The sequence below is a fragment of the Oncorhynchus tshawytscha genome, unplaced genomic scaffold (genome assembly GCF_018296145.1).
Source record: "Oncorhynchus tshawytscha isolate Ot180627B unplaced genomic scaffold, Otsh_v2.0 Un_scaffold_4246_pilon_pilon, whole genome shotgun sequence".
In the NCBI taxonomy this organism is placed as follows: domain Eukaryota; kingdom Metazoa; phylum Chordata; class Actinopteri; order Salmoniformes; family Salmonidae; genus Oncorhynchus; species Oncorhynchus tshawytscha.
Window position 1 is genome coordinate 1,122,955 of NW_024609831.1, and position 13,550 is coordinate 1,136,504.

At 44.5% G+C, this 13,550-nt stretch overlaps 2 protein-coding genes across 3 annotated transcripts; one reads left to right on the forward strand and one right to left on the reverse strand.

The window, feature by feature from the left end:
• Nucleotides 1-2,758: 2,758 nt before the first annotated feature.
• Nucleotides 2,759-7,148, reverse strand: LOC112242201. 2 transcript variants are annotated; one of them, XM_042319420.1, is made up of 8 exons: nt 6,595-7,148; nt 6,148-6,358; nt 5,859-5,981; nt 5,449-5,681; nt 5,138-5,275; nt 4,618-4,891; nt 4,425-4,508; nt 2,759-4,333 (listed from the first exon to the last, which is right to left on the reverse strand). In XM_042319420.1, exons 2-8 carry the CDS (start codon nt 6,332-6,334, stop codon nt 4,176-4,178), a joined length of 1,197 nt encoding a protein of 398 aa, XP_042175354.1. In that variant the 5' UTR covers nt 6,335-6,358; nt 6,595-7,148; the 3' UTR covers nt 2,759-4,175. The 2 variants fall into 2 exon arrangements, with proteins under 2 accessions (XP_042175354.1, XP_042175353.1); XM_042319419.1 differs by having other exon boundaries at nt 6,562-7,148.
• Nucleotides 7,149-8,001: 853 nt separating this feature from the next.
• Nucleotides 8,002-12,485, forward strand: setdb2 (SET domain bifurcated histone lysine methyltransferase 2). The gene is made up of 8 exons (XM_042319399.1): nt 8,002-8,134; nt 8,285-8,578; nt 8,647-9,133; nt 9,266-9,435; nt 11,166-11,441; nt 11,653-11,852; nt 11,932-12,020; nt 12,136-12,485. Exons 1-8 carry the CDS (start codon nt 8,002-8,004, stop codon nt 12,251-12,253), a joined length of 1,767 nt encoding a protein of 588 aa, XP_042175333.1. The 3' UTR covers nt 12,254-12,485.
• The last annotated feature ends 1,065 nt before the right edge of the window (nt 12,486-13,550 follow it).

The window sequence follows — 13,550 nt, forward strand, 5'->3', positions numbered from 1 at the left end:
TAGAACACCTTTGGGTAAGTCTCTAAGAGCTTCACACACCGGGATTGTGCAACATTTGCCCATAATTATTTTAAAAAAAAATCAAGTTCTGTCAAATTGGTGGTTGATCATTGCTAGACAACCATTTTCCATAGATTTTCAAGTAGATTTAATTCAAAACTGTTACTTGCCCACTCAGGATCATTCACTGTCTTCTTGGTAAGCAACTCGTGTAGATTTGTCCTTGTGTTTTAGGTTATTGTCTTGTTGAAAGGTGAATTCATCTCCCAGTGTCTGGTGGAAAGCAGATTGAATCAGGTTTTCCTCTATGATGTTGCCTGTGCCTAGCTCCATTCCGTTAATTTATATGCTAAAAAAACTCCCCAGTCATTAACGATTACAAGCATACCCATAACATGATACAGCCACCAATATGCTTGAAAATAATGGAGAGTGGTACTCAGTAATGTGTTGTATTAGATTTGGCCCAAACATACTTTGTATTCAGGACAAAAAGTGAATTCCTTTCCCACATGTTTTGCAGTATTACTTTAGTGCCTTGCTGCAAACAGGATGCATGTTTTGCAGTATTACTTTAGTGCCTTGCTGCAAACAGGATGTGTGTTTTGCAGTATTACTTTAGTGCCTTGCTGCAAACAGGATGCGTGTTTTGCAGTATTACTTTAGTGCCTTGCTGCAAACAGGATGCGTGTTTTGCAGTATTACTTTAGTGCCTTGCTGCAAACAGGATGCGTGTTTTGCAGTATTACTTTAGTGCCTTGCTGCAAACAGGATGCGTGTTTTGCAGTATTACTTTAGTGCCTTGCTGCAAACAGGATGCGTGTTTTGCAGTATTACTTTAGTGCCTTGCTGCAAACAGGATGCGTGTTTTGCAGTATTACTTTAGTGCCTTGCTGCAAACAGGATGCGTGTTTTGCAGTATTACTTTAGTGCCTTGCTGCAAACAGGATGCGTGTTTTGAAATATTTGTATTCTGTAGATGCTCCCTTCTTTTCATTGTCATTTAGGTTCGTATTGTGGAGTAACCACAATGTTGTTGATCCATCCTCAGTTTTCTCTTATCACAGCCATTAAACATTGTAACTGTTTTAAAGTCAACATTTTTTATCTTTATTTAACTAGGGAAGTCAGTTATGAACAAATTCTTATTTACAATTACAGCCTAGGAACAGTGGGTTAACTGCCTTGTTCAGAACAACAGATTTTTATCTTGTTAGCTCAGGGATTCGATCTGAACACCTTTCAGTTATTGATCCAACGCTCAAACCACTAGGCTACCTACACTGACCTCATGGTGAAATACCTAAGCGGCTTCGTTCCTCTCCGGCAACTGAGTTAGGAACAACGCCTTCTTTGGACACTGTGTTAACTAACCTCCAGACGAGCTTCAATGCCATACAACTTTCCTTCCGTGGCCTCCAACTGCTCTTAAATGCAAGTAAAACTAAATGCATGCTCTTCAACCAATGGCTGCCCACACCTGCCCGCCCGTCCAGCATCACTAGTCTGGACGGTTCTGACTTAGAATATGTGGACAACTAGAAATACCTAGTTGTCTGGCTGGACTGTAAACTCTCCTTCCAGACTCACATTAAGCATCTCCAATCCAAAATTAAATCTAGAATTGGCTTCCTATTTTGCAACAAAGCATCCTTCACTCATGCTGCCAAACATACCCTCTGACCATCCTACCGATCCTCGACTTCGGCGATGTCATTTACAAAATAGCCTCCAACACTCTACTCAACAAAATGCAAATAGTGGATGTCATCAAAGCCCCATATTACCCACCAACCTGTATCATCGCCAAACCCTCTGGTTAGGTCATCTACAAGGCAAAGCCCCATATACTACCCACCACTGCGACCTGTACGCTCTTGTTGGCTGGCCCTCGCTTCATACTCGTCGCCAAACCAACTGGCTCCAGGTCATCTACAAGTCTTTGCTAGGTAAAGCCCCGCCTTATCTCAGCTCACTGGTCACCATAGCAGCACTCACCCGTAGCACGCGCTCCAGCAGGTATATCTCACTGTTCAACCCCAAAGCCAATTCCTCCTTCCAGTTCCCTGCTGCCAATGGCTGGAATGAACTGCAAAAATCACTGAAACTGGAGACTCATATCTCCCTCACTAGCTTTAAGCACCAGCTGTCAGCAGCTGACAGATCACTGCACCTGTACTTAGCCCATATGTAAATAGTCCATCCAACTACCTCATCCCCATACTGTATATATTTATCTTGCTCCTTTGCACCCCAGTATCTCTATTTTCACATTCTTCTTCTGCAGATCTATCACTCCAGTGTTTAATTGGTATATTGTAATTACTTCGCCACCATGACCTATTTATTGCCTTACCTCCCTTATCTTACCTCATCTGCACACACTGTATATAGACCTTTTCTACTGTATTATTGACTGTATGTTTGTTTATTCCATGTGTAACTCTGTGTTGTTGTATGTGTCGAACTGCTTTGCTTTATCTTGGCCAGGTCACAGATGTAAATGAGAACTTGTTCTCAACTAGCCTACTTGGTTAATTAAATAAAGGTGAAAATATATATATATATTAAATAGGCCAGTGACAAAAAAAACTCTCAATTTAATCCATGTAACACAAAAAAAGTTTGTGGGGGGGGGGGTCAAGGGGTGTGAATACTTTCTGAAGGCACTGTAATGATGAAGAAGACAGGACAATAACAGTTGTTGACAGTGGTTAGATTTGGTAATGAGACACCATTTATTGGGCCTGAAGGACAGTTGTTGACAGTGGTTAGATTTGGTAATGAGACACCATTTATTGGGCCTGAAGGACAGTTGTTGACAGTGGTTAGATTTGGTAATGAGACACCATTTATTGGGCCTGAAGGATACAAAAATATACAGATAATAAACATGATCCATGTGAAAAGCAGCATGTACTGTAGATGTTAGATAATGAATGTTTTCACACCTTAATTACAGTACATAAGATTGTAACAGTGTATACTATTGTTTGTGCGCATAATCGACCAGCATAAATGCTTTTATTCAACTTTAAAGCACAATTCTGCAGGGCATATTACCTTTCAAATAACTTCACTAGGTTATATCCAAATGAAAATAAGACTGATAAAACAAGTTACCATTGAACTGCCATAATTAATTCACAATGTTTCCCTTCGCATAACTTGGAAACAAGGAATGTAGGAATGTTGCAGGCTACTGTCTACCTGCTTCTGCAATCAATGTATATGATCAAATGTACTTTAAACTAGGGTTAACTTTTTCTTCTTCCACTCAAACTCGATATGAGTTTAAAGGTTACGGTATGATTCAAATTCGAAAAAGATCCCGCATATATTAGGATGAAATTCTGTGACGTTTTAGGTGTTCGGCAGCGTTCGGCAGGGTTTTCCCCCTGGGCTGTTCATCACACATGTTTTTCTTGAGGCTTGTCAAAGTTCTGTAGCCAAAGTCTACGCCCCTTCGTCTGTGATTGGTCAACAATAGGGGATCTGCAATGAAGTGCTTGTTGTCATTCAACGAGAGATGACTAGTTTTCATGCAGATGTTTAGAAATACTGCACCAAAAATCTTAGATGTAAATTTGCGCAACTAAGACCTCCTCAGAAAAAACGCAAAGTTATTTACAGATTAATTGAGAGTATTTTGAGGAAGTGAGTGTACGGACTATGGCGTCTCAAGAGGTACAAACAGTAATATTTCCACTTCTTTCTAATTTTTCAAATTAGGTCATTTTAAGGGAGTATGCGAGCACAGACGTTCACTTCGTCTGGCCGAGTTCTGCTAGGAGCAAACCGAACCTTTGTATGCGGACGCCTTTAGTGCGTAAACTCCAACTGATCTCTAAAATATATTTAAAGGAGACACAGCTGAAAATAGTTACTTGATGTATGGTCGAGAGAGATAGCTGAGCTTTCGTCTGGGGAGTAAACCTGGAAGGCCTTAAGAGTAAAATTGGGAAAATAAGCACTTTTACACAAGGTAATTATCTGTGCATAGTAATCTTTTTCATTGTAAGGTATCTTTTTGTGCATACAACGGCCAGCATGTGAATACCAAGGCCAATAAAAGGCTCAAAATCAACAAACATATACACACAGATGTTGTTATGAGTTACACCAACCAAACGGAGGTAAGGTATGTGTCAGTGCTCTGATGCTCGCTTTAAGTCCTATAGGGGGCAGTCTCGGAGCATCTTTAGTATTTCATGGATGGGTTCCTGTGTGTTCCTCAATCCATCCTTCCACTCCTGGGGTACAGATCCACCCGTGTACCCTGCCCTCGCCCCCAGCAGAGCCCCCAAAGCAGAACCCCTGTTGCAGTTCTCTCCTGAAAAAGACACAGACACTTTAGACTGACAATTCTCAAAACACACCTTAAAACAGATGAATTGGCACCACAAGAAAACAAACAAACTTACCGCCACAATTGGTGTTTGCCAGGATCCCTCCATGAGGGTCGTTGTGAAACTCATGTGCTAGGTAGAACATACTACTGAGGGCACCTATAAAGGACACACAAACTTCTATTAGACTCAGTTGACACTTACATCACACACGTAAATAGAACTAAATCACACTGCTGTGGATAGGTAGACAGAGAGTGATAGACACCTCGGGTGTAGCAGGCCATGCCAAGCATTTCCACTGCACTCTGGTGAACCTTGAGCCCCTCTGCAGAAGAGGTTGGAAACCTGGCTGCTTTCTGTATGTAGGGCTTGCAAGTGTCCCATGCGTCCAGGTCGGGTGACTTGAGGGCGGCCTCTGCTTGCTGCTTCAGACACGCCCCATTCAGAGTGGCATGGAGAGCTCGGGCGTACAGCGTCACATATTTCTCCACCTTGGGGTGGGGGTGGGTGAGCCGGACAAACTCTACCGCTGCAGACACCTGGGAGAGGAAGAGAGAAAGCACAGTAAAAGAGGGGGAGAGAGAGTGAGTTTAATTGGGAAAATATTAATTTCTTGTGTTCTTGTCTCCTTCTTAAAACCCATTGGAGGAGAAGTTCAACGGTCCCTCCCCTCTGACCTTCTCATCCAATGGGTTTTGAGATAAGGCAAGGAGAGAAGGATCAAGGAAATGCAATTGAGATTCTCCTATTCAAATATTCCAAAAAGGGGTGGGTGCAACACTTGCAGCTTGGTCCTCATTGGCTGTGGCAGAGAGAAGCACAAAGGGGATGGCCATGGGGAGGCAGCCAATAGCGTCTAGCTGGCTGTCAGGGACTGACGCGTTCATCTTCTGCTGGTAGCGCTGCTCTGCAAACTTCAACACCTGGAACACATAGACAAGACACACAAACTTAACACCTGGAACACATGGACAAGACACAAACATAACACCTGGAACACATAGACAAGACATGACTAACACCTGGAACACATAGACAAGACAAACTGAGACACTGTCTGGTTAGGTGTGTAATCTCGCATGTGCGTGTACATTACCTTGCTGGAGGAAGTGGGTCTGGGGTCTTGCCAGTCGGAGAAGAATGCTCTGTGGAAGGACTCTGCGTAGGTGTCTCCATGTGTTCCTGGCGTGGTCATGAAGTGTACGTAATCAGCCAGCACCGCCCCCCTCGCCACTGGTTCTGCCACACTGGCAAACTTCCCCCCTGTCAGGGCCTGTGCCACCCTCAGGGAGCAGATGGCATTCAGGGTATTCTCACCTGCTTGGAGACCTGCACAGAGATAGAGGTATACTTAACTCAATAATTGATAATATGTATTGTCAATAATTATTTTCCTTACAGAACTGCTTTTAAAGATATAAACAGACCAAGGTCAGAGACAGTTACTTTTTTCATTTAGTTTCATTCATGCCTGAGATGAACTGAAATTAAGTGAGTAGTGAGCACCTTGGTGATAGTGGACCGATCCACCTGATGCCTTCCAGAACTTGAGCTTGTTATGGAGGATTACGCTACCCACAACATGGGGCCTGTTCCCACCAGAGGACCATGCAGTGCGACCGCTCCCCGCTATGGACAGGAGGGAAAGAGAGAACAGATTAAGGATACACTCAGTTTGATGAACATCAGGTGAAGAATGAATGCTCTTGCATATATCAATCACTCATGTCATGTCATAATTCATGACCAATAAACAACTCATTTTCAAATTCAGTAAAGGGTGATGTTAACATACCTGAGTTGGAGAGGGTGAGGATGCTGGAAGGGTGTCTGTTGTTGGGTGCGTTGAAGCCGGTGATCCATCCTCCAAAATCTCTCTTGATGTCATCGATGTTGTAGTACCAGTGCGCAGGCATGGACATGGCGTCGGCGGCACACATTCCCCACAGCGCCTCTCCCACCGACCTTCGCACCTGGGTCATCTCGGCTAGAGACTGGTGTCGTTACTTCAGAAATCAAACACAAAAACATGTATATTTAAATAATAATAGTAGTCTATGTTCAGATGGGTTACCCTGTGGCTACTGGTGCTCGAGGAGGCTATATATGTAACGTTATGCGAGCTGTAATAAAGAGTTCAAACGTGGACATAGACAGGACAGAATTCCTTGACATTGTTTAGTCGTTTAAGAAACATATGCGGTCCTACCGTATAAATGTCAAATTGTAGAATGATCCTCACCCTATTGAAGGTGTAGTTTCTGCTGCACGTATGAACACCAGAATGCGCATAATAATGTCGATATAGAACTTGCGTAAATGCATTATTGCTGTGTTACAAAACTACACAGGGTCGTATTCACTTGACACCAAACGGATCAAAACGTGGAGGGACTACCTAAACTTGTCCAATAAGAAATTTGTCGTCGTTGCAAAACGTTTCCGTTGCAAAACGTTTTGCTCGTATGAATAGACCTAGAAAATAGCCCGCTACATAACCAGAGTTTGACATAACTACCAATTTACATATTGTAACCGTCAGACAATCAACTCTCGCCAACTGTACATAAGTCCCTCAACTTGCAAGATGGCGAACATGAAAGTTGAAGAATGTTTGATATTCGTAGTAAAATTGAACTGTTTCACTTTTCAACTGGGTCCATTCATGAAAAACTAATGGAGAATAGATATATATTCAGTTTTAAAAAGGAGACATTAAATATTGAAACGTTTGTCTCAAGCGAATGTAAAATTGGTAAATTCATCTGATTCCCATTCCTTTGTTACGAAACTGTGGATTTGCAGATCGGTAATATGTTGGATTTGTCTTCTATATGAACAAAATAGTGAAGTGCATTATGGGTATTCGAATTTCATCAATGGAAGTAGACAAAGTAAAATGTATCGATACTATCAGGTTTAAATAGATAAGGCAGTAGGTACATTAGCTTATGTTTTGAACGAACTGTAAATTGGTGTCGACACTTGTATAATAATGTTTTTTGCAAGCAACTTCCTCAAATCAATGCATGCAGCATAGCAAAGATAGCTAGAGATCTAGCTAACGTTGTTACTTACAACATCCTTACTGGTGTACGTTAGCTGGTAGTACTAGCTAGGCCATCGACGTTGGATACCAACAATATATATGTCACTAGGTTGGTCTTTGGTAGGCTATATATCCGGCATAATATTGACTATGTGCTTAGCGAATTGCACATTTTCTTAGCAGGTATCAGAGGAATTCATAACCAGCTGACCATCCATCAATATTGAAAATGGATGGGTCAGAGAAAACAGAAGTTGGTGAGGAATTTTCACTTATACCGTTATATTGTTTCTAGTTTCACATACATTTAATCCAGTTTGAAAGATGGACCCAGTTGTTGTTGGAGATCATCATACAAATGATTTGTTCCTGACATTTTTTGCTCTGATTTTAGCGAGGGCAAAGTCATTCTGGGTACAGGTGGACGTGGAAGAAACATTTGATGAGCTGTATGAATATCTGACACACCTGAAGCATGCCATCAATACCTGCACTGCTACAGACAGAGGTACCATATATACAGTACACACACATACACATACTGGCCATTGATGCAATAATTGTTCTGTTTTTGTTTTAGAATATGTCCAGGGGATGAATATGATTACCTTATTGGATTCCGGGCTGATTGTGACACCGGCAACTACAGGCCCAGCTACAACTACAGCCCCAGCTACAACTACAGCCCCTGCCACTGGGAATGAGTCTTTTGTAGAGGTGGTTATTGGTGCAGGTACATAGCCTACTTCACGCCCAGTATATCATTATAGTATCTCTGTCTGTGAGGTTTGGATTGATTGAATCCAAACGTGGTCTGTGAGCTATCCCAATATCTCAGTTTGCTGCTAGCCTAACATCTTCCCAATATCTGTCCACCACACAGAAATCCTCACAGTTTCAGTCCCTGACATTGACGACCCTCAGACTCCACTGCCCCCCCAACAGACAGAGCCCGTATCCCCTCCCTCACCCCTCCGTTACAATGGCTCCATCATCCCCCTGTCGCCCCCCTACCCCAACAGAGAGGACCTCATGACTCCCCTGCTGCCCCTCCAGCTCCCCTACCAGTTCCATACCTGCAGCCAGGCCTGTGTGCCCCACCTGCCCCCGTCCGCACACCACTTCCGGGGCCACAACCCTCTCAGGATCCCATTACTCTGCTCCTTCCAGCGGCAGTGTGCTCCCACCCCACCTCTCACTACTGGGATTGAGACCGATTGTGATGGGACTGAACCAGACTCTAAGGGGAGGGCTCTGAGAATTCTGAGGGTGCAGAGTTGGACTCTGAGGTCACGGCACGGGGTGTTGTTTACAAGGCTCCCTGTGGGCTGAGTCTCTGCACCCCAGGGGAGGTGCTATGTTTTCTGGTTGCCACAGAGAGTCACGGCATTCTGCAGGTGGACGACTTCACCTTTGACCCCCTGGTGCAGTTGGAGTGTCTGCGGCCACCGCAGTGGCGCCCTCCCGGTCTGGCTGAGAGGGACCTGAGCCGGGGGTCAGAGCCAACGCCGGTGGAGTTGTGCCTGCAGGAGGAAGGAGTGCGGCCGGAGGACTTCCGCTACAGGAAGGAGCGTTGGCCTCACGGCTGTTTCCTCAGTTCGGGCCCGCTGTTCACCACCTGCTGTGACTGCACTGACGGCTGTGGTGATGCGGAGAGCTGCGCCTGCGCTTGTCTGACCCCAGGCGGCAAACACTACTCCCACCAGAGGCTGTCTGAGCATGTGCCCAAAGGGTGAGTTGGGCTGGGCGTCTGGTCCTTGTCAGCAATCCTGTTGTGTTCATGTCCTTTGTGTATCTATTGTGCCTGGTGAGTGCATGCCATTACCAACTACTCATGAGATATGTATCTGTGTGTGTCTGCTAGGCTGTACGAATGCGGTCCTTGGTGTGGGTGTGACCGTGGTATGTGCCAGAACCGTGTGGTTCAGCGGGGTCTGCGTGTCCGGCTGCAGGTCTTCCCCACCGGAAACAAAGGATGGGGGGTGCGTTGCCGTGACGACCTGGACAGGGGCACGTTCGTGTGCACATACGCAGGTAGGGGAAACTGACAGTTTGGTCCTGTAAGCTTAAAATTATTATTCAGCGAAAATGTACATATAGTGGCTTCCGAAAATATTTCACCCCCTTGGCATTTTTCCTATTTTGTTGCCTTACAACCTGGAATTAAAATGTATTTTGGGGGGGGATTGTATCATTTGATTTACACAACACTTTGAAGATGCTAAATATATTTTTTCGTGAAACACACAAGAACTGGAGCGTGCATAACTATTCACCCCCCCAAAGTCAATACTTTGTAGAGCCACCTTTTGCAGCAATTATAGCTGCAAGTCTCTTGGGGTATGTCACTATAAGCTTGGCACATCTAGCCACTGACATTTTTGCCCATTCCTCAAGGCTAAACTGCTCCAGCTCCTTCAAGTCGGATGGATTCCACTGGAGTACAGCAGTCTTAGTCGTACCACAAATTCTCAATTGGATTGAGGTCTGGGCTTTGACTAGGCCATTCCAAGACATTTCAATGTTTCCCCTTAAACCACTCAAGTGTTGCTTTAGCAGTAGGTGGTGAACCTCCGCCCCAGTCTCAAATCTCTGGAAGACTGAAACAGGTCTCCCTCAAGAATTTCCCCATATTTAGCACCATCCATCATTCCTTCAATTCTGACCAATTTCCCAGTACTTGCCGATTAAAAATATCCCCACAGCATAATGCTACCACCACCATGCTTCAATGTGGGGATGGGTTTGTGCCAGACACAGCGTTTTCCTTGATGGCCATAAAGCTCAATTTTAGGGTGGGTATCATTTGTGGAACGTTCCAACAGGAATCTGTTCCAAAAACTTTGTGATCACAAGGTTGCCAACAAACAACGCATACAAAGTAGCAAGATCAACATTTTTCAGAATAAACATTGTGGGTGAAAAACTTGATTAAATAGTCCACTATTTACACCGGTATCTTATTCTGCCACTGTACAACATTGTATGTGTTGTTTGTTGGCAACAGATTCCTGTTGGAACATTCCACAAATTATACCCACCCCAATTTTAGTCTCATCTGACCAGAGTACCTGATTCCATATGTTTGGGGAGTCTCCCACATGCCTTTTGGCAAACACCAAACGTGTTTGCTTATTTTTTCTATTTAAGCAATGGCTTTTTTTCTGGCAACTCCTCCATAAAGCCCAGCTCTGTGGAGTGTACGGCTTAACGTGGTCCTATAGACAGATACTCCAATCTCCACTGTGGAAGCTCCTTAGTGTTCATGGTGGTACTTGCTTGGTGGTGCCCCATGCTTAGTGGTGTTGCAGACTCTGGGGCCTGTCAGAACAGGTGTATATATACTGAGATCATGTGACAGATCATGTGACACTTAGATTGCACACAGGTGGACTTTATTGAACTAATTATGTGACTTCTGAAGGTAATTGGTCGCACCTGATCTTATTTAGGGGCTTCATAGCAAAGAGGGTGAATACATATTCACGCACCACTTTTCTGTTTTGAATTTTTTTATTTTCGTAAACCATTTTTTTTCATTTCACTTCACCAATTTGGACTATTTTGTGTATGTCCATTACATGAAATCCAAATAAAAATCCATTTAAAGTACAGGTTGTAATGCAACAAAATAAGAAAAACACCAAGGGGGATGAATACTTTGGCAAGGCACTGTATTTGCATCAGAACCATCCCTTTAATAAAGGCTCAACTGTGGATTCAAATCGAGGATCTGAAACTTTACTAACTTCCCTTCCTTTCAGGTGTAGTTCTCAGGGCAGGACTGGATTCCGACGAGCCCCTCCCACCCAAGCGCCAGAAGGCGGACCTTCCCTCCGACGACGAGGTGGAGGTGGTAGATGAGTGGCTGGCGCCGGCAGGGGAGGGACGAGCGCCTGCAGAGACCCTGGAGCCCTCGCCCCCCTCCTCACCTCCTGACGGGCTTCATGTGCCCGTTATCCAGAGGCCCGGGGTGGAGCTTTCTCCACAGATACAAGCCGTGTTGGTGGGAAACTCCCTGCCAGTCCAACCTCTCACAGGTACTGGAAACTGGGCCAACGGATGCTTCAAGGGGCTTCATGGTTCCATTAGCCTGGTTACACCAGACTGACAGCTGCACTCACCATTGTTCCACTGGTTTAACTAGGCTATGGTTCCCAATGATGAACATTGAGAAACGAGGCATTATGGGTGCCTAGATAGTATGCAGTATAACTTATTTTCTTTCCTGTTACACTTTTCCTTCTTCAGGCATGGAGGTTGAGGAGGGTGTGGAGCAAGATAATGGGGTACAGAAGCCACAGCTGAATTCCCAACCACACATGAAAGAAGTGGATGTGAAGCTGTCTGTGTCCACAAGCCCCAAAAAACTTGGCCCAAAGCAGAACCCTATGGAGCACCTGTATTACCTAGATGCCACGAAGGAGGGGAACGTGGGAAGGTTCATAAATGTAGGTGTATGACGGTGTGACTATCTACTCCCATTCTTTAACCCACCCACACATAACCTCTGACAACTTGTCTCTACAGCACAGCTGCGACCCCAACCTATTTGTGCAGAACGTCTTCACGGACTCTCATGATCCAAACTTCCCCGTCATCGCCTTCTTCACCAGCAAGTAAGTGTCCTGAATAGTCCCTTTTTAATGGGTAATGATTTTGTGATAAAACTACGCGATGGGTTGATATATCAGTACCAATAGCAGATTTAGCTTTTTCTATATTTTCTTGCAGAGTGGTGAAGGCGGGGACTGAGTTGACCTGGAACTACTCCCACAGCCCTGACAGTGACCTGGAACAGAAAGTGACATGTCAGTGTGGCTGTGAAGGCTGTCAGGGACTGCTGGCCTGAACCTTGAGATGAACACAGAAACAAAATACTCCTTTATAGCCTGCTTCTAGACCAATTACATAGTCAGTTTGTGCTGTAAAGAAATCTGCCTTCAGACCAGGCCACAATGACCCCAAGATGTGTATGATGGTGGACAACCAGTTATGCTTTGCCCTCATCACCTTTGTCTATTAACCTGTAAATGGGCCTTTGTATACTTCATAAAAATAAACTCAGCAAAAAAAGAAATGTCCTCTCACTGTCAACTGCATTTATTTTCAGCAAACTTAACATGTATAAATATTTGTACGAACATAAGATTCAACAATTGAGACATAAACTGAACAAGTTCCACAGATGTGACTAACAGAAATGAAATAATGTGTCCCTGAACAAAGGGGATCAAAAGCAACAGTCAGTATCTGGTGTGGCCACCAGCTGTATTAGGTACTGCAGTGCATCTTCTCCTAATGGACTGCACCAGATTTGCCAGTTCTTGCTGTGAGATGTTACCCCACTCTTCCACCAAGGCACCTGCAAGTTCCCGGACATTTCTGGGGGGAATGGCCCTAGCCCAGAGTACAGGTCTCGGTGTAACGCTCATTCCTTCGAGGATAAACGCAAATCCCACCATCACCTCGGTGAGACAAAACCGCGACTCGTCATTGAAGTGCACTTTTTTCCAGTCTTGTCTGGTCCAGTGATGGTGGGTTTGTGCCCATAGACGACGTTGTTGCCAGTGATGTCTGGTGAGGACCTGCCTTACAACAGGCCTACAAGCCCTCAGTCCCCCCTCTCTCAGCCTATTGCGGACAGTCTGAGCACTGATGGAGGGATTGTGCGTTCCTGGTGTAACTCTGGCAGTTGTTGCTATCCTGTAGCTGTCCCGTAGTGTGATGTTTGGATGTTCCGATCCTGTGCTGTCCTGTCACCCTGTAGCGCTGTCTTAGGCGTCTCAGTTTATTGCCCTGGCCACATCTGCAGTCCTCATGCCTCCTTGCAGCATGCCTAAGGCACATTCACACATGAGCAGGGACCCTGTGCATCTTTCTTTTGGTGTTTTTCAGAGTCAGCAGAAAGGCCTCTTTTAGTGTCCTAGGTTTTCATAACTGTGACCTTTAATTGCCTACCGTCTTTAAGCTGTTCGTGTCTTAACAACCGTTCCACAGGTGCATGTTCGTTAATTGTTTATGGTTCATTGAACAAGCATGGGAAACAGTATGTAAACACTTTACAATGAAGATCTGTTAAGTTATTTGGATTTTTATGAATTCTCTTTGAAATACAGGGTCCTGAAAAAGGGATGTTTCTTTTTATA